A 20,533-nucleotide genomic window follows, 5' to 3' on the forward strand; every position below is an offset into this window, starting at 1 on the left:
TAAAATAATTTTTAAATAATATTTAAAAGAATTTTTAAAATTATTTTTAAATAATTTTAAGATAATTTTTAAAGAATTTTTTAAAATGATTTAAAAATAATTTTTTAAATAATTTTTAAAAATTATTTTTAAATAATTTTTAAAGAATTTTAAATTAATTTTTAAATAATTTTTAAAATATTTTTTATAGAATTTTTGAAATGATTTTTAAAAGTTTTTTTAAAATAATTTTTAAAATGTTTTTTAAATAATTTTTAAAATAATTTTTGAAGAATTTTTTTTAAAATGATTTTTAAATAATTTTTAATCTAATTTTTAATGAATTTTTTAAAATCATTTTAAAATAATTTTTAAAGTAATTTTTAAAAAATTTTAAAATGATTTTTATATAATTTTTTAAGATAATTTTTAAAGAAATTTTTTATATGATTTTTAAATAATTTTTAAGATAATTTTTAAAGAATTTTTTAAAATCATTTTAAAATAATTTTTAAAGTAATTTTTAAAAAATTTTAAAATGATTTTAAAATAATTTTTTAAAATAATTTTTAAAGAAATTTTTTATATGATTTTTAAAATAATTTTAAAGATTTTTTAAAGATTTTTTTAAGTTAAAGTTAATTTAAAAAATATTTTTTACGTTTAAAGTTATTTTTAATTGTAATTAATTTTAATTTTAATTTTAATTTGAAATTTAATTTTAATTTTAAAATTTAATCTTTAGTCATCTCAATCTAAATTTTCAATCAGAAAATTCTATAATTTTGTAATATGAATTAGGTTTAATTTTAAGGTTTAGTTTAACTTTGTGTTAGATTCAGATTTAACTTTGGGTGCAACAAACAGGCATTCTCTGGATAAACTTCTGGCTATGATTAGTCACCTGGACATAATTAGAGTAACCATACCTTCGAGATTTTTCAGGTCGAAATCATATCTTCTTAGACATGCATAGATTAAACTTTTACTATCATCCAAAACTTCACCATAGGTCAAGTTAAACTTTTATCTCTTTTTATTCTAGTTTGTATTTTGATTTACCCAATGACACCATAGCCCACAAAGGTAGGTTGTCGAGGAGCCTTTGGGGACGAAGAAGCTGACGACGCCATTGGGGACGAAGAACATAAGAAAGACCACAACACACCAGCAGACAATCTTCGCCATCCAACCACCATGGTGCAGACGATAGCGCGGATCCTTCTGATTCTTTATACCGATCATAAGAAGAGCTAGAATCGTGAAAAACAGGAAATTCCCCAAGCTGACACGAAGCATGGCGCTGGTCTCAAACCATTCCCTATCGGGTATCTTCTGGAAGTGATTAATCCCTACAAAACCATCCAAGGGTTGGTCAATTAGATCCAATCTGGTAACGATAAAATTTTGAACGATCAACCAAAATTGTAGCTTAATACGTAGAATTCGTCTTGCGAATTGGTAAAAATGAAGAGAAGGTAAAAATTTATACACGGGAGGGACTCCATGAGAGGAGCGGCCACCTCGCGTAGGATCCACGAGATGACGAGGGACAAGGCGAAGAGGCCGCAGTAGGCGATGCGAGCGGAGCGGCGGTTGATGCTGCCGGCAATCGAGCGGCATGCCTTGCAAGCACAGGACGCGCAACAAGAGGCGAGGCACGAAGCTGCCCACATAATTTCGTCGTCGTCGATTTCGCCCTCTTCTTCTTCTTCGAATCTACAAGGAAGAAGCCCGAACCGGAAACCCTAGAGCACGGAAACGGTGAGCGGAAGCTTCTCTTTCCCTTCCTCTTGTAATCTAGTTCAGATCCTCTGTCCCCATTTCTCTATGTCTCCGTGTCCCACTGTCGATCGGACGGATCAGATTAAATCTGAAGGATGATTTGTATCTTTAAAATATGTGCAGTATCCTCGTGATGTGCAAATCATCCTTCAGATTTAATTTGATCCGTTCGATCGACAGTGGGACACGGGGACAGAGATAAATGGAGACAGAGGATCTGAACTACTTGTAATCGAGTAATCGACAGGAATAACTTTTTCGAATCAGCCCTCCTATGTTTAGTTTTCTAAATTGTCAAATATTAGAGTCGGTCAAGCATTCAAAAGTATAGGACTTTTTGTTATCTTATTAATTTCATTGGTAAACCGTCTTAATTTTAGGGGGGCAAGCGCGGAAAGGACACTCTCATTTATTTTTTTAAATCAAAAGTATATAATTACTCCATTATTCTCTAAGATTAATCAATATTATAGATACGATTTTATAATTACTATACATACACTAAAAAAATAGTTTTTTTAGGAACGATGATGTGTGACGAATATTTTTTCATCCTAAAATTTTTAACAAATTTTTCAAAAAAAATTAAATTGTTGGAAATTAGCAATGAATTTAGTAACAAAAATTACTCGTCGCAGATTATCAACAAAAATTAATTGGTCACTAATTTTGTTGTAATTTAGCGAAAAAAATATTTATTGCAAATTCTGTAACGAATAAAACTTTTGTCACAATCTTTGCGACGAAAATATTTTTCGTTGGGATTTTCCAACGAATCCATAACTTGTCGCAAAATTTACGATGAATATTAAATTTGTTGCACATAGTCTTTTCACTGATTTTAATTAAATATTTGCAGTGAACTTGAAGATTCGTTGCAAATTTGCAACGAACTTATAAATTCATTGTAAAAGTTTTTTTTAAAAAAAAAAATTACGCAAAGGTGAGTGACTAAAGGAATTTTTAAACCTGGAATGTATTTTTCGGATACATCGGTGTTTGAAAAATTCTCTAGATCTATCAATTGAATTTTGAAATATTTGTAAACTTTCCCACGAATATGAAGATTCGTTGGAAATTTGCAATGAATTCTCAGATTCGTTGCAAATGTTTCCAACGAATCTGAGGATTCGTTGGAAATTTGCAACGAATTTTGAAATTTGTTACAAATGTTTATTTTATATCTGAAAATAATTGATGGACCTAGATAGTTCGGAATGAGAGGAAACTAGTTCCTATGGGTTTGTCTTGTTCTCCTAATTCTATAATGTGGTAAAAAAAAATTGGCATAGTATAATATTTTTCACATCTTGGTCAAATAGACTGATCCTGTCCGAATGCTGAACCAACGGACGCTGGGCACGTGGCGCTCCCCTGCTACTGACGTGGATCTTCGACTGGTTGCACGAAGCTCTGGCGAACCTGCACAGAAGTCGGGCCGGGAAGGGGTTCCCGGTGGCGACCCTCCGACGCTCAAGTCAGGCAAGCAAGTAGTGAAAAAAGTGGCTCCAAAGGTGTACTACGCGCACCTCCGGCGAAGTATAAGGCTCTTTATATAGAGCGGAGAAAGAGCTCCTGCACGTCCACCGAGGCGCATATGTGTCCGCAACCCATACCTCGGTATGTGTCTGTCAGAAAGCTTACCTGACGCCATACTACTACAGTCCAAGCACGTCTTCGATGGGACAACAGAACACCTCGTTGTCAGACTTGGAGTATGGCCTAGCCATAGGACTTGACAGCTGTCCTAAGATGTTCTTGTCCCTCTCTACCGATCACTGGCTAGGGCGTCCGGCAAGCCGGCTGGACGGGGAGTCCATCCGGCCAGCCCTCAGCTTAAGCGCTGGCCGGACGACACTCACATCCCGTCCGGCCTGCCGTTGGCATCGATATGCTGGGGATATTTTCGGTAGGGTGCCATGTAGGGACTGTTTAGCAGTATGTCATCTTCTCTTAGGCTTTCCGCTCGGCTCTCTGCTACTGTTCAATTGAGCGTCGGGACCCCGACTTCTGTCGGGGCGACTTTTTCCATCGTCTATTCACCGGTCGGCCGGCCGGGAGGTCGGCCCCTCCTTCTCCGATCGGCCACCTGGCCTTTTGACTCCCGCGTGGCATTGACCCCTCAGAATGGGGGTCCCCTGTTTTAACCGCCGGATCACTTGCCTCCCCCTCAAGTCTAGTCGAGGGAGGCGAAGTCCGACTGACTGGACTGCCGATCTGCCTGGATAACGACCGCTATACTAGTCCGCTTGGCTAGGCATAGAGGTGCACATCCGGTCGGCGGTGTCTCGTTCGTGCCTTGTATTCCCTTGAAATTCCTATCAAATCCTTTCCCTTACTGCCAATCACGTGCGCCGCGCACGGTAAGGTGCGTTCATTAAATGCGACCTGTGTCCTGCTGACACGTGGTGACTCTGCTCTTGTCAGCGTATGGCGGTGGCTTTACCTCCGATGGGACAGCAGCCATTTGAAATGAATGGCTGGATGATGACCTCGTTCTTCGTGACCTGAATCGGACGACCACGGCCGTTCGACGCTAACGTTATAAATCTCGCGGCCAATTCTCTCCGCCGCCTTCTTGTTTCATCGACTTCTCCCTCACGCTGCTCTCTCTGCTCCGGCGATCCTCATTCCCTGCTTGTTTGGTGCGCTCGCCATCTTCTTCTTTTCCTCGATCTTTCTAGCACCCGTAAGCCCTCCTTTTCAGCTCCCCACCTCCTGTATTGCTTGCTTTTTCATTCTGTTGGCATTTTCCTTTAGTTTTTCTGTCAATATCTCTTCTGTTTCGGCCATGGCGAGTACTTCTACGCCTACCGTCGGCGCTCCTAGTCTCTGGTATGCGACTATGGATAGCCGATTCGATGAAGAAGACGCATTGCGTCTCATTCGGATGTATGAAATTCCGGCCGACCATGAAATAGTTGTAGCCACTCCTTCCGATCGGCCTAATGATCCGCCGCCCGACACCATTTGCTTCTTCCGTGATCAATTTTTGGCCGGGCTGTGCTTTCCTCCACATCCGTTCATTGTCAAAATATGCAACCACTTTCGCCTCCCGCTCGGCCAATTAGTCCCGAACTCGATTAGGTTGCTGAGCGGGGTGATAGTCCTTTTCAAATTGAACGATATCCCCTTAGACCCCCAAATCTTCCACTATTTCTTCTAACCAAAACAATCCGAGTGGGGGACCTTCATATTTCAATCTAGGTCGGGTTTCGTCCTATTTACCAACATGCTGAGCTCCAATAAGCATTGGAAGGAGCATTTCTTTTTTATGCGTCTTCCCGAACGGCCGGCCTTCTGAACGAAGTGGAAGACGGCGGTGCCGAATCAACCGGGTCTTGGCAAATTCAAGAGCCATCCGGCGTATCTTCATGCGGCCAACCAGCTGGTCGGCCAACATTACGATATCGACAAGTTGCTCCTTCCTGGAGTAATGTACATATTTGGCTTGTCTCCCATCCAAGCCGATCTGCCTTGTAGCATGAGTAAGCGATTCTTATCCCCCTTTTTCTTTTGTTCTAACTGATTTATTCTTTGTTTCTGCAGCTGAAGTTATGTGGCGTGCCAAGGCAACCGAAAAGTTCAAGCTGAAAGCCGCCAATATTGAGGCTGTGAAGGACAAGGAAGCGGCCGAACGGGGGCTGGTCCTGACCGGCCAGACAACTGAAGGGAGCGAGGGAACTCCAGTTGTTCCCGAGGCTTCGGCCGCCCGCGTCTCCACTGACGAGGCCGCGACCAATATCACAACATCTGCCCAGGCCGAGGAGGAAGGCCGATTGGCTGACGAGGCACCTTTGGTGACTCGTAAACGCCGTCGGCTAGAGTAAGCCGCTCAGCAACCTCCACCAAGAGAGCAGCTTTCCGAGCGGAGCGATGATGCTCCGGTGGTTTTTGAGGCGGTCTCCTCGGAGCACACTCCGACTCAGCTTGACTTGCTGCCGACCATTACTGAGGCGCAACCTTCCACCTCTCAGACTCTACGTCGTCTTAGGCGACTTGACGACCGTCCGGTCCCGATCGGCGAGTCTTCTAGCCACGCTGCTGCGTCTCAAGATGACTCGAGCGTCCCAAGGGTGATTAAAACAGTCCTCAGATTTCCCTCGGAGGAATACTTACTTGCCGCCGATCGGCCATCGGCCATCGGCCATCGGCCATCGGCCATCGGTTCCCGAACAGCAGATCACCCTCACCGGTCCGCTCGCCAAAGTTTGGGAGGACGCGCACGTACACGTCGCGCTTATGTCCCCCAGTCAGCTAGGGGACAATAACCTGCAGCAGGCGACCGGGGTATGCCTTTCTGCTTTACTGATATTTTTTATTTGAGTTTTTAACTTAACTGTCTTCATTCGCAGAGTTGGGTAGAGCAGATCGCAGTCAGCAATCGACTGGCTGAGCTGGAGGAAGAAATGAAAAAACTTAAACTTTCGGAGGCAAACCAAGGGCAATCCACGGCTGCTTTGGAGAAGAGCAAAAAGCTTTTGGAAGCCGAACGGAGACGTGCTTCCGATCTGGCGAGCGAGGTAGCTCGGCTTGAAGCTGTGGTCAAACAATGGGATAAAGAAATCAAGACGGCGACCACTCGGAAGCGCAAGGCCATCGACGACATGGACCTAATGAAGGTGGAGATCAGAGGGCTAGAGCAACGCGTCAAGGATCTGGATGCCCTTCTGGCCACCGAGAAGGAGAGCCGTTCGGCCGATCGGCTTAAATTTGAAGGGGATTTAAAGGATCTCCAGACTGCCAACGATGCTTCCCGAATTGCGCTCAAAGAGTATCAGGATGGGGAGTCGGCTCGCTCAGACGAAGTGAGGAGGACATTTGTCCTCTCGGATGACTTCGGAGAGAAATTCACCGACAAGATTTCCCTCACTTTCGAAGAGGCGATTAAGGCGGCGGTGGATTACTTGAAGACCAAAGGCCACCTTCCTGCCGAGCTGACCATCCCCCTAGAGGATCTGGCTATCGTGATGGGCGCCATTCCAGATGCTCTTTTTGATTTTGACGCGTGAGGCGTGTTTTTTATCAACCTTTTTGTATCGCCGTTCAGCAAAACTTATTTTTGTTGTAATTTCTTTTGTTGGCCCAGCGTTTGACGTAAATAGATCATCTTTCCGTTCTTGCAACTTTTGTTTTGGCAAGGAAATTTTTCTTTCGTCATGTTTAAAGTGTTCTTTAAAACTCCTCCGCTCGGCTTCATACTCTAATATGAGCTCAAGCCGATTGTCTTCAAAAAACGTCTTTCGTCATTCGACTGCATGGCCGCTCGGCGCGAGAACATCATTCGTTCACGTGCTCACATCCTTAATTCTTATTAACTATCTTTTACTTTGCACCTTACCTTAAAGGGGGTTCCATATATTTTTGCTAATCGAGCCGTTCGGCCGTATGTTGGCCTTAAAGAACAGGCTCCGTCGTCGGTCGGCTCTCACCGTCGGAATATATTTCGTGGATGGCTATCCTCTCAGACGTTTATAGACGCTGACTCGTCTCTCGATATTTAACGTCGGAGCTCGACGGTCTTCCGCTCGGACGTTTATGTTAGGACCTTCGGACGCGGCTAGAGAGGGGGGGTGTGAATAGCCGACCTCAAATTATCGTTTCTTCCTACAATTTAGGTTAGCGCAGCGGAAATACAATGTAGAAACGAAAGTGGAGAAGATCAAACCTCAAACACGATGATGTAACGAGGTTCGGAGATGATACTCCTACTCCTCGGCGTGCCCGTAAGGTGGACGAAGCCTATCAATCCGTCGGTGGATGAGACCCCGGATAACCGGCTAATATGAACTCCTTCTGGGTGGAGAAACCTCGCCACAATCTCTTTTGCAACAGCAATAAAGGAGTACAAGAAATAAAGCAAGAAACAATGGATAATATGAATGTAAATACACTCTACCAAGTTTTCTTGCCTTCTTCTCGTCGACTGGAGTTCATTGATGAAGCAACAACTTCACGGATGATGCCAACAATAGCTGATCAACCAGTCGAGGGAAGCTCACACGAAACTTCAGCAAAGCTCAAATCGCAGTAAGGAGGAAGAGCAAGAAGAACTGTTCATAGAGGCGCTCAGCATTTGATTTATATCTGCACATGCGAAGAAGACAAAGAACAACACAGAAATCTAGCCATTGTGTCGCAACGGCTAGGGCCTGGACTGATCAGGCTCCACCCTGATCGGTCTAGGAGGCTCCTGATCGGTCTGTGGACCGATCAGGCCCTAGGCTGATCGGTCCACAGACCGGTCACTGTGGACTGATAGGCTTTAGGCTGATCGGTCGGCCTGGACCGATCAGGCTCCAACTTGATCGTTCCACGATCGATCCGTGGACCGATCGGATAACCTCAGCGTTTTGATCGATCACGGACCGATCGGATAAACTGAGTATGGATCGGTCACCGGTGATCCAATGCCTTAAACTTCCCCTAAATCCTAAAGCCTTCCGGTCTAGAGAGCGAGCTACCGAGCCCTCTCGACCTAGTCCGGAGAACGAGCTACCGAGCCATCTCCGACTTCCATGTCTCGTCGAGCGAGCTCCGAGCCCTCTCGACCTAGTCCGGAACGAGCCACCGAGCCCTCTCCGACTTCCACGTCCGGTCGAGCGAACTCAGGCCCTCTCGACCTAGTCGGAGAACGAGCTACCAGCCCTCTCCGACTTCATCGCCTCAGAACGAGCTACCGAGGCCCTCTCAGTCTAGTCAGGCGAGCTACCGAGCCCTCTCCGACTTCATCCGGTCCAGAGAACGAGCTACCGAGCCCTCTCCGACTTCGTCTGGTCCAGAGAACGAGCTCCCGAGCCCTCTCTGACCTAGTCCGGAGAATGAGCTGCCGAGCCCTCTCCGACTTCCCATGCCAAGCTTCCATACTTGGACTTCTCCCGTGCCAAGCTCCCTGCTTGGACTTTTCTGTGCCAAGTCTCCATACTTGGACTTTTCCCGTGCCAAGCTCCCTGCCAAGTCTCCATACTTGGACTTTTCCCCGTGCCAAGCTCCCTGCTTGGACTTTTCCGTGCCAAGTCTCCATACTTGGACTTTTCCCGTGCCAAGTCTCCATACTTGGACTTTACCGAATCAAGTCAACTCAAGTCGGGTCAACCAGGTCAACCTTGACCGAAGGTTGCACTCACAATCTCCCAAGTTTGTATTCTTGTCAAACATCAAGATACAACTTTTCTATTCTCGTCAAACATCAAAATACAACTCGAGTCAGGTCAACTCGAGTCGGGTCAATCAGGTCAACCTTGACCTAAGGTTGCACCAACAATCTCCCCTTTTTGATGTTTGACAAAAACCATAATCAAGTTAGGTTAACTCGATAACCTAACTTAGGTTTTCCAATAGTTCTCTAATCAATGTTCTTCCTTGAACATTCTCCCCAAACTCCAATGTTCTTCCTTGAACATTCTCTAGACATTTCTCCCCCTTTTTGACACACATCAAAAAGAGTGAATTAAGGTTATGAGTTTCTTCCTAATGAAAGTCTCATACCTTTCATTGAAACCCTTAATTTCCCCCTTGATACTAAAGACAATAATCAACTTAGTGATAATCCCATATCACTCATCCTCAGAAATCGAGTAAAAATTCTCCCTAAAAGTCAACTCCCACTTGACCAATAGGTAAAACTCCCCCTAAAGGTCAACTCCCCTTGACCATTGCACCAACAATGTCTTGGAGAGTTTCAATCCTTTAGAAATCTAAAATACCAACTTCCAGCTGAAATTTCAGACAATCAGCATTTGGCACGCTCTGATCGGTCACCAGACCGATCCACACTTCCCTGGATCGGTCCAGTGACCGATCCAGACCTCCCTGGACCGATCAGCATCCCCTCTGATCGGTCCACAAAGCTCTGATAGGAATTTCTGATTTTTCTCCCGAAATTCAGAAACCCCTAAAAAATCACAGAAAATTCCAAAAATTATAAAATTTTGAGGATACATTCCTCATAACATATATTATCATGGAAAAATAGTTTTCTATAAAAATAACTTCCATTTTTAAATCTTGATACAAAGTTCGAAAGACTTTGAATAGTTCAAGGTTAATCCATCTTTGTATCAACTTGCTCAATGATGAATGCTATCACTAGAAAAGCTTCATCAAAGTTTTTCAAATCAATTTTGAAATGATTTTAAACCATTCAATTTAGGATCACAATCTTAGGGCTAAGTATACATGACTTGTACGCAAGCTTTCCCTATGATCCTCAATTTCGAATTAGGCTCATCTAGGTACAAGAACTATGCACCTTGATCATAATTCATAATCCTAATATCTCACACACATCTAAGGTGTATCAAACACATCCAAGTCAATTTTTATGAGAGATATGGGTTTAGGTCATCTTAAGCTAAGTTCTCACGCATTTTCTAAACAACAATTTGATCTCCATATCAAATTATGTTTTTATCCTTAAATCAATTTAATTGATCATACATGCAAGAGATGATGACATGTCATAAAATAATATCATAAGTGGAAACATGTGCTAATGTCATGATGTCACGGCATAAAGTATGAAACTTAAATAAGGCATGACATATAACTAACCTAAGCATTATCATGACATTTCAAATGATAGTAAATTAGATATGATGTCATGACATGGCATATGACAAACAATATATGACAAATAACATATAAAGGTATAGAAAATACCTAATTCTAGCTTTAGTTGCCATTTTTGATAATTTTGATCATTTTGCCATAAATTCTATATTCCTAAGTGTAATAGATCTAAAATAATATACTAAAGATTTTTAGATCACTATGTGCCAATTAGATTGACCCTAGAAAATTCCTCAAGTGTGGTGGCACATCCTAATCACCTTAGGAATGAGTAAAATTTTAAATTTCATTTTCAAGGCTTGATTACACCTTGAAAATTCCTAAAATGCCACCTTTTGCCATGATTAGGTTAACTACCTATCCAATTAAGGTTGGCACACCCTAACCCATCTAGAGTGATGGAATCACGCTCCTAGGAACCCAAAACCTATTTGAGCTCATTGGGTTTACTAAATATTCACTAGGGATGACTTCCCTAACAACCCTCCTAATGACCCTCCTAGGCTTTAAAGCCTTGGTCATTTGGGACTCATCAAGATCAACTCTAGGGGTGACTCCCCTTGTGACCTTGGTGATGGTCTTCCTAGCCCTAGGTCTTGTTCCATAATCGAATGGAACATTATGATAAGTGGGCTTGACCACTTGAGACTTAGGTTTGTGACTCAAACCTCTCATGACCTTGGGCTTTTGTTTTTGACCCTTAGACCCTAGAGTTGACTTCTCCAAATTCTTAAGGGCCTTTTCTAAGGTGTCAAGTCTTGACCTCAAGACTTGATTTTCCTTCTCTAATACCTCAAGTTTTAATTTGTCATTTTTCTTTGAGGTATTCCTAGGCATATGTCTAGTTGTTTTGGGATTCCTATCTAGGTTTTCCTTAACCTTAGATGAGTTAATTCTAGGGTTGGCATTTCTAGTATTATCCTTACCTAGACTAACATGTTTGGCACCTAAGCACATGTATTGGTTTCTATGGTTATCATGCTTATCATCATTGGCAATTGCAATAAAGCTACTAGCATGTTTCTTATTAGAATTGCAATAATGTGCCTTAAAGGGTACCTTAGGGTTTGCCTTAGCTCCCCCTATAGATGTGCTTGGTCTCTTGTCCTTGTGAGGTTGCCTCCCCCTCGGACATTGGCTCCTATAATGTCCCCTTTGCTTGCATTGGAAGCACACCACGTGCTCCTTGCCCTTGCGTATCAGGACTCCGGCTTCCTTGACCTTTGGCGCCGGTGGAGTCTTCCTAATCCTCTTTGGACATTTACTCTTGTAATGCCCATATTCCCTACGCTCAAAGCACATTATACGTAATTTATTTGAAATTAAGTTGCTTGAGTTACCTAGGGTTGAGGATGGATATACGCTCTCTTCTTCATCCCTTCCGGAGGTAGAGGCTTCTTCTTGCACCAATCTTGATGAAGAACTCTCCTCCTCTTCTTCCTTAGATGTTGAGTAGCCCTCAACTTCTAATTCCATACCTCCATGATGTGAGCTACTTGGCTCACTTGACTCCTCTTCATGACTTGAATTGGAGCTCTCCTCATGGAACTTAGCCAAGTTGTTCCACAACTCCTTAGCATCGTTGTATCCACCTATCTTACACAAGATATCATTAGGTAATGAAAATTCAAGGATTTTCGTTACCTCGTCGTTGATTGTGGATTGGTGGATTTGTTCCTTTGTCCACTTCTTCTTCTCGAGAGGTTCTCCCTTTTTATCCACCGGAGGAGTAAAACCTACTCGTACACAATTCCAATTCACTAGGTTAGTCATAAGAAAATACTTCATTCTTACCTTCCAATACGCGAAGTCGTCGCGATCGTAGAAGGGTGGAATCGTGATGTCTTCTCCAAGTAGATCTATTCTCTAGCTTGTGCTCCCCCGGGTGTTAATCCGACGAAGAGCAACCTTGCTCTGATACCACTTGTTAGGACCTTCGGACGCGGCTAGAGAGGGGGGGTGTGAATAGCCGACCTCAAATTATCGTTTCTTCCTACAATTTAGGTTAGCGCAGCGGAAATACAATGTAGAAACGAAAGTGGAGAAGATCAAACCTCAAACACGATGATGTAACGAGGTTCGGAGATGATACTCCTACTCCTCGGCGTGTTCGTAAGGTGGACGAAGCATATCAATCCGTCGGTGGATGAGACCCCGGATAACCGGCTAATATGAACTCCTTCTGGGTGGAGAAACCTCGCCACAATCTCTTTTGCAACAGCAATAAAGGAGTACAAGAAATAAAGCAAGAAACAATGGATAATATGAATGTAAATACACTCTACCAAGTTTGCTTGCCTTTTTCTCGTCGACTGGAGTCCGTTGATGAAGCAGCAACTTCACGGATGATGCCAACAGCAGCGGATCAACCAGTCGAGGGAAGCTCACACGAAGCTTCAGCAAAGAGGAGCTCAGCAAAGCTCAAATCGCAGTAAGGAGAAAGAGCAAGAAGAACTGTTCATAGAGGCGCTCAGCATTTGATTTATATATGCACATGCGAAGAAGACAAAGAACAACACAGAAATCTAGCCGTTGTGTCGCAACGGCTAGGGCCTGGACCGATCAGGCTCCACCCTGATCGGTCTGGGAGGCTCCTGATCGGTCTGTGGACCGATCAGGCCCTAGGCTGATCGGTCCACAGACCGGTCCTTTAAAGCCTGATCGGTCTGTGGACCGATCAGGCAACGATCAGTAGCTTCCTGATCGTTTTCTGATCGGTCTGTGGACCGATAAGATAACCTACAGCGTTTACTGATCGATCACCAGACCGATCAGATAAACCTGAGTATCACTGGATCGGTCACCAGACCGATCCAATGCCTTAGAGCTTCCCAGCCCTAAATCCTAAAGTCTTCCCGGTCTAGAGAATGAGCTACTGAGCCCTCTCTGACCTAGTCTGGAGAAACGAGCTACCGAGCCCTCTCCGACTTCCATGTCTGGTCCAGAGAACGAGCTACCGAGCCCTCTCTGACCTAGTCTGGAGAACGAGCTACCGAGCCCTCTCCGACTTCCATGTCCGGTCCAGAGAACGAGCTACCGAGCCCTCTCTGACTTCAGTCCGGTCCAGAGAACGACTAGAGCGCTCTCCGACCGAGTCCGTCCAGGAACGGCCACTGAGGCCCTCTCCGACCTATTCGGTCCAGAGAATGAGCTCCCGAGCCCTCTCTGACCTAGTCCGGAGAACGAGCTGCCGAGCCCTCTCCGACTTCCCATGCCAAGCTTCCATACTTGGACTTCTCCCGTGCCAAGCTCCCTGCTTGGACTTTTCCGTGCCAAGTCTCCATACTTGGACTTTTCCCGTGCCAAGCTCCCTGCTTGGACTTTTCCGTGCCAAGTCTCCATACTTGGATTTTTCCCGTGCCAAGTCTCCATACTTGGACTTTACCGAATCAAGTCAACTCAAGTCGGGTCAACCAGGTCAACCTTGACCGAAGGTAGCACCCACAATCTCCCAAGTTTGTATTCTTATCAAACATCAAGATACAACTTTTCTATTCTCGTCAAACATCAAAATACAACTCGAGTCAGGTCAACTCGAGTCGGGTCAACCAGGTCAACCTTGACCTAAGGTTGCACCAACAGTTTATAGACGCCGGCTCGTCTCTCGATATTTAACGTCGAAGCTCGACGGTCTTCCGCTCGGACGTTTATAGACGCCGGCTCGTCTCTCGATATTTAACGTCGGAGCTCGACGGTCTTCTGCTCGGACGTTTATAGACGCCGGCTCGTCTCTCGATATTTAACGTCGGAGCTCGACGGTCTTCCGCTCGGACGTTTATAGACGCCGGCTCGTCTCTCGATATTTAACGTTGGAGCTCGACGGTCTTCCACTCGGACGTTTATAGACGCCGGCTCGTCTCTCGATATTTAACGTCGGAGCTCGACGGTCTTCCGCTCGGACGTTTATAGACACCGGCTCGTCTCTCGATATTTAACGTTGGAGCTCGATGGCCTTTAAGGCTACTTTTAATGCAACCGCTCGGCGGACACACTAGCCATCCTTGGAATCATTTTTGTTTCCTGCATTACAAGGACATAGGCGACTAGTATATATACATAAATGAGTTGCATCGGTGCACCTCTCATCCAGCTCGATAAGGCTGGAGATGATTCGCGCTCCATGGCCGATCCAGCTGCCGTCCTTCTTCATCCTCCAAATAGTAAGGCCCGAGCGGAGCTTTTCGATAACCTTGAAGGGGCCCGCCCAGGGAGCTTCCAGCTTATCGACGTCGCCGACCGGCTTCACTTTCTTCTAGACAAGATCGCCGACCTGGAATGATTTGGGATTACGCGCCGGTTGTAATTCTGCTTCATCCTTTGACGGTACGCCATCAGCCGGACGGATGCCTTGGCTCTCTCTTCTTCGACCAAATCCAGCTCCATGTTCCTCCGCTCGGCGTTGTTGTCATCATAATTCTGGATCCGAGCGACTCAACGCCAACTTCGACAGGAATAACTGCTTCGCCGCCATACACCAGATGGAAGGGCGTGACTCCAGTTCCTTCCTTCAGGGTCGTTCGGATGGCCCATAAGACGCCCGACACTTCATCCACCCAACTTCCTCCCAAATGGTCGAGCCGAGCACGCAGAATACGAAGAATTTCCCGATTAGCTACTTCAGCTTGACCATTGCTTTGGGGGTATGCTACGGACGTGAAGTGTTGCTCGATGCCATAGCTTTGGCACCAATCTTTGAGCAACTTTCCGGTGAACTACCGTCCGTTGTCGGAAATCAGTCGGCGAGGGATGCCGAACCGACAGATGATGTGCTGCCATATGAACTTTTTGACCATCTGTTCGGTGATCCTGGCTAGCGGCTCGGCCTCCACATACTTGGAAAAATAATCGACCGCCACTAGCAGAAATTTCCGCTGTCTGGTCGCCATAGGAAATGGACCAACGATATCCATTCCCCACTGATCGAACGGACATGAGACTATTGATGCCTTCATTTCCTCTGCCGGTCGATGATAGAAGTTATGATACTTCTGGCATGAAAGGCACGTCGACACGGTCCGAGCGGCGTCTGCTTGTAAGGTTAACCAGAAGTACCCGGCCAACAGGATATTCTTAACCAGCGATCGTTCGCCCGGATGTCCTCCGCAGGATCCTTGATGTACTTCTTGGAGGATGTAAGCTGAGTCCTCCGAGCTCACGCATTTCAACAGCGGGCGTGAGAAAGCCTTCTTGTAAAGCTGATCGCCGATGAGTGTGAACCGACCGGCTCTCCTCCTTAGCAGCTGGGCTTCATTCTGATCGGACGGTGTGGCGCCCGAGCGCAGAAACTCCGTGATGGGTGTCCTCCAGTTGCTCGGAAACGTAAGGCCTTCCATACGGTCGACGTGCGCCACCAACAATACTTGTTCAATTGGCTGCTGAATGGCGATCGGCGTTATTGAGCTCGCGAGTTTGGCTAACTCATCGGCTGATTGATTTTCTGCTCTGGGTATCTTCTGGACAATGACTTCTCTAAAATTGGCTTTAAGCTTCTCAAAGGCTTCAGCGTAGAGCTTGAGCCAAGCACTGTTGATTTCGAATGTACCAGAGAGCTGCTGAGCAGCCAACTGGGAATCCGAATGAAGCGTTACCCGACCGGCACCCACATGCCGTGCTACTTGCAAGCCGGCTATGAGGGCCTCATACTCTGCTTCGTTGTTTGTAGCTTTATAATCCAGCCGGACGGATAAGTGCATCTTTTCTTCTTGAGGGGAGAGCAACAGTATTCCAATCCCGCTTCCAAGCCGAGTGGATGATCCGTCCACAAATATTTTCCACATAGCTTTTGGCTCTGAATTCTGCACCTCAGTCACAAAATCTGTCAAGGACTGCACTTTGATTGCCGAGCGGGGCTGGTATTGGATGTCAAATTCACTTAACTCCGTCGTCCATTTGATGAGCCGCCCGGACGCTTCTGGATTTAGTGCGCCAGGAAGTATGGACGAAGGCGCCGAGCGGCGAGGACCAGAGTGAAAGCCAGCTTCTCGAGCCCAGTGTAGCGAGATTCAGTATCTTTTAAAATATGACTAAGGAAATACACAGGCTCTTCTCCGCTCGCCCTCACTAGTGCCGAGCCAATTGCTTGCTCGGTTGAAGACAAATACATATAAAGTGGCTCACCCGCAGTCGACTTGGCTAATACCGGGAGAGAGCTCAGATATGCCTTCAAATCTTCGAACGCCCGATCACATTCTTTGTCCCAATGAAACTTATTGGCCTTGCGCAAGATTTTGAAAAATGGAAGGCTTCGGTCGGCTGTCTTGGAGATGAATCTGGACAGAGCAGTTATCCGACCGGTCAAACACTGCACTTCCCTTGTATTTCTTGGAGGCGGCATGTCTTATAGAGCTTTCACCTTGTTGGGATTTGCTTCGATGCCCCGCTCGGTCACTATGTACCCCAAGAAATGCCCTCCTTTTGCTCCGAACAGGCACTTCTGGGGATTTAGCTTGACTCCATATTTGCGTAGTGTTCGGAAGGTTTCCTCCATGTCTTTGAAGAGATCGGCCGTTCGGACGGACTTGATGAGAATGTCGTCCACGTACACTTCCAAATTTCGCCCGATCTGCTCTCTGAATACTTTATTCATCAAGCGCTAATATGTGGCTCCCGCATTCTTCAATCCGAACGGCATCACATTATAGCAATAGGTGCCGTCGGCCGTCACGAAGCTGACTTTTTCTTGATCTTCACGGGCGAGCGGTACTTGATGATAGCCTTGGTAAGCGTCGAGGCAGAGGGTAAAAGTCTTTCGGGCAAGCTTTGTTGAGATCCCAAAAATCTATGCATACTCTCCACTTGTTGCCCAGCTTGGAGACTAATACTACATTCGCCAGCCAGCTCGGGAACTGCACCTCGCGTATATGGTCGGCTTCCAGAAGCTTCTCCACCTCCGCCCGGATGATGGCATTCTACTCGGCGCTGAAATATCTTTTTCTCTGCTTTACCGGCCGAGCGTCCGGTCGGACATGTAGCTCGTGCTGTGCTATGCTCGGCGAAATTCCTGGCAGCTCATGCGTCGACCAGACGAAGACATCACAATTTCTCTGGAGGCATTTGATCACTTCCTCTTTCTGGTTGACTTCCAGATCGGATGCAATAAAAGTCGTGGCCTCCGCTCGGGTTGGGTGAATCTGCACTTCCTCTTTTTCTTCATAAACTAAAGAGGGAGGCTTTTCAGTTATAGCATTCACCTCGATCCGTGGCGACTTCCGAGCGGAATTGGATTCTGCTCGGACCATTTCGATGTAGCATCGCCGAGCTGCCAGCTGATCTCCCCGTACTTCTCCCACTTTGTCTTCGACGGGGAACTTGATCTTCTGGTGGAAGGTAGAGACGGCTGCTCGGAACTCACTGAGCGTCGGTCGTCCCAGAATGACGTTGTATGAGGAGGGAGAGTCTACCACCACGAAGTTCGCTGTCCGCGTCCTCCTGAGCGGCTCTTCTCCCAGTGAGATGGCCAGCCGGATTTGTCCGACCGGTAGGACTTCATTGCCCGTAAACCCATAGAGGGGGATTGTCATGGGCAGTAGCTCGGTGCGGTCAATTTGTAGTTGATCGAACGCCTTTTTGAATATTATATTGACCGAGCTTCCTGTGTCAATAAAAACGTGGTGAATAGTGTAGTTGGCTATTACCGCTTTGATGAGCAGAACGTCGTCGTGGGGCACTTTAACTCCTTCCAAGTCCCCAGGCCCAAAACTGATTTCGGGTCCACTCGCCCGCTCTCGGCTGCAGCCGACTGCATGGCGGCCCACCAGCTATGATGTTGATCTCGCCTCGGGAAGTATTGCTTCTGTTTTCTTCTTCCCGAGAGGAAGGTCGGGACCGTTCTCTTGACGTTCGGCGATTCTCCTACCTTGGAGAGAGATGCCGATCGGGAGTCTGTTGCTGTAGCCTATCAGCTCGCGTCCGATCGGCATCATGAGTTCTCTGTTGCCTGTCAACTGAGGGAGACCGTCGGCCGCCATTCCGGGGAACGGGATGAGCCACGAAGGGAAGACTTCGACAATCCCTTGTGTTGTGCGTATCCGTCCGGTGGAAGGAGCAGAACATCGGGGTCCATTTCTTCTTTGGCTTGGGTCGGGCGGCAGCTACCTCTTGCACGTGAGACCTGGCATGGGGGGAGCGGATTGCTTCGGCCCTCGGTCCTCTGGGCGGCTGATGAGCGGCGTGCTGTTTCCGCTCGGCAGGAGGAGCCCGCTCGGTTGGAGTTTCTTTTTTCCTGGCCGCTTGCGCTTCCTCCACGTTGATGTATTCGTTGGCCCGGTGTAGCATGTGGTCGTAGTCTCGGGGCGGCTTCCGAATGAGCGATCGGAAGAAATTCCCATCCACGAGGCCTTGTGTGAAGGCATTCATCATGGTCTCCGAGGTGACCGTTGGAATATCCATGGCCACTTTGTTGAACCGCTGGATGTAAGTTCGGAGCGATTCACGGGCTTCTTGTTTGATGGCGAACAGACTAACGCTGGTTTTTTGATAGCGCCGACTGCTTGCAAAGTGATGGAGGAAAGCCGTCCGGAAGTCCTTGAAGCTTGTGATGGATCCATCCGGCAACCTCCGAAACCAACATTGAGCTAATCCAGATAGGGTGGTGAGGAAAACCCGACACTTCACCCCATCTATGTATTGATGCAGAGTTGCCGTGTTATCAAACTTGCCCAAATGATCATCCGGATCGGTGGTTCCATTGTATTCGCCGATCGTCGGAGGCACGTAGTGTTTAGGCAGAGGGTCTCGTAGGATAGCCTCTGAAAATTGGTGATTAATCCACTTGGGCGATGAGTCCGCTCGAGGGGCTTTTCCTTTTCTGTCATCTCATCTCGGCATTTCATCCGAAGAAGATCCCCGATCTCTATGAGTGGGTGCGGCTTTGGGGGTGCGGAATAGGGCCCGATGGAATGCAACGGTGGCTTGAGGTGCTTCCGCTCGGCCACCAGAAGCTGAGGTTGCTTGCTGCTCTGGCCGCTCGGCTGTTGCCTTCTGTTTTTGCTCCACAAGCTTGGCGGCCCTCAACTCGATCAGAGAGTCGAGTTTCTCCGTGGAGAGTGTTACCGTGTGTTGTCGTCCAGTCTCGTCCATTGTTTCCTTTCGGATGCAGGAGCGTTCCCACAGACAGCGCCAATTTGATCCTGTCCGAATGCTGAACCAATGGACGCTGGGCACGTGGCGCTCCCCTGCTACTGACGTGGATCTTTGACTGGTTGCACGAAGCTCCGGCGAACTTGCACAGAAGTCGGGCCGGGAAGGGGTTCTCGGCGGCGACCCTCCGACGCTCAAGTCAGGCAAGCAAGTAGTGAAAAAAGTGGCTCCAAAGGTGTATTACGCGTACCTCCGGCGAAGTATAAGGCTCTTTATATAGAGCGGTGAAAGAGCTCCTGCACGTCCACCGAGGCGCATATGTGTCCGCAGCCCATACCTCGGTATGTGTCTGTCAGAAAGCTTACCTGAAGCACGTCTTCGATGGGACAACAGAACACCTCGTTGTTAGACTTGGAGTATGGCCTAGCCATAGGACTTGACAGCTGTCCTAAGATGTTCTTGTCCCTCTCTACCGATCACTGGCCAGGGCGTCCCGCAAGCCGGCTGGATGGGGAGTCCATCCGGCCAGCCCTCAGCTTAAGCGCTGGCCGGATGGCACTCACATCCCGTCCGGCCTGCCGTTGGCATCGATATGCTGGGGATATTTTCGGTAGGGTGTCATGTAGGGACTGTTTAGCAGTATGTCACCTTCTCTTAGGCTTTCCGCTCGGCTCTCTGCTACTGTTCAATTGAGCGTCGGGACCCCGACTTCTGTCGGGGCGACTTTTGCCATCGGCTATTCACCGGTCGGCCGGTCGGGAGGTCGGCCCCTCCTTCTCCGATCGGCCACCTGGCCTTTTGACTCCCGTGTGGCATTGACCCCTCAGAATGGGGGTCCCCTGTTTTAACCGCCGGATCATAGACAAATTTGAACTGTCAGTTGAAGATGCTAGAGATTTAATGCAAATTTCGGTAGTTGAACTTGTTAGATTTATAAATTAATGTTTTTGGACACATCGGTGTTTGAAAAATCGCTAATAAAAATATATTGGGTGAAAAAATTATTTGAGGACACTTATATAATCAGGAGAAATAGAGGAGCACATAGGAACTGGTTTCATCTAATTCCAAGCTCTCTAGATCTATCAACCGAGTTTTAAAATATTTGCAAACTTTCCAA

General features: G+C 46.6%; 1 protein-coding gene across 1 annotated transcript; it reads right to left on the reverse strand.

Moving 5' to 3' along the window:
• Positions 1-1,020: 1,020 nt before the first annotated feature.
• Positions 1,021-1,655, reverse strand: LOC122031320 (probable serine incorporator). Its single transcript, XM_042590446.1, has 2 exons — positions 1,472-1,655; positions 1,021-1,331 (listed from the first exon to the last, which is right to left on the reverse strand). The coding sequence occupies exons 1-2, from the start codon at positions 1,653-1,655 to the stop codon at positions 1,021-1,023; spliced, it is 495 nt and encodes a 164-aa protein (XP_042446380.1).
• Between the last annotated feature and the right edge of the window lie 18,878 nt (positions 1,656-20,533).

The sequence above is a fragment of the Zingiber officinale genome, chromosome 11A, assembly GCF_018446385.1.
Source record: "Zingiber officinale cultivar Zhangliang chromosome 11A, Zo_v1.1, whole genome shotgun sequence".
In the NCBI taxonomy this organism is placed as follows: Eukaryota; Viridiplantae; Streptophyta; class Magnoliopsida; order Zingiberales; family Zingiberaceae; genus Zingiber; species Zingiber officinale.

Excerpts from the sequence above, each read along its gene's own strand:
- LOC122031320 (XM_042590446.1), bottom strand. The coding sequence starts at position 1,655 with ATGTGGGCAGCTTCGTGCCTCGCCTCTTGTTGCGCGTCCTGTGCTTGC. Across the intron at positions 1,332-1,471 it reads TCTCATGGAGTCCCTCCCGT|GGATTAATCACTTCCAGAAG; the intron begins GTATAAATTTTT and ends ATGGTTTTGTAG.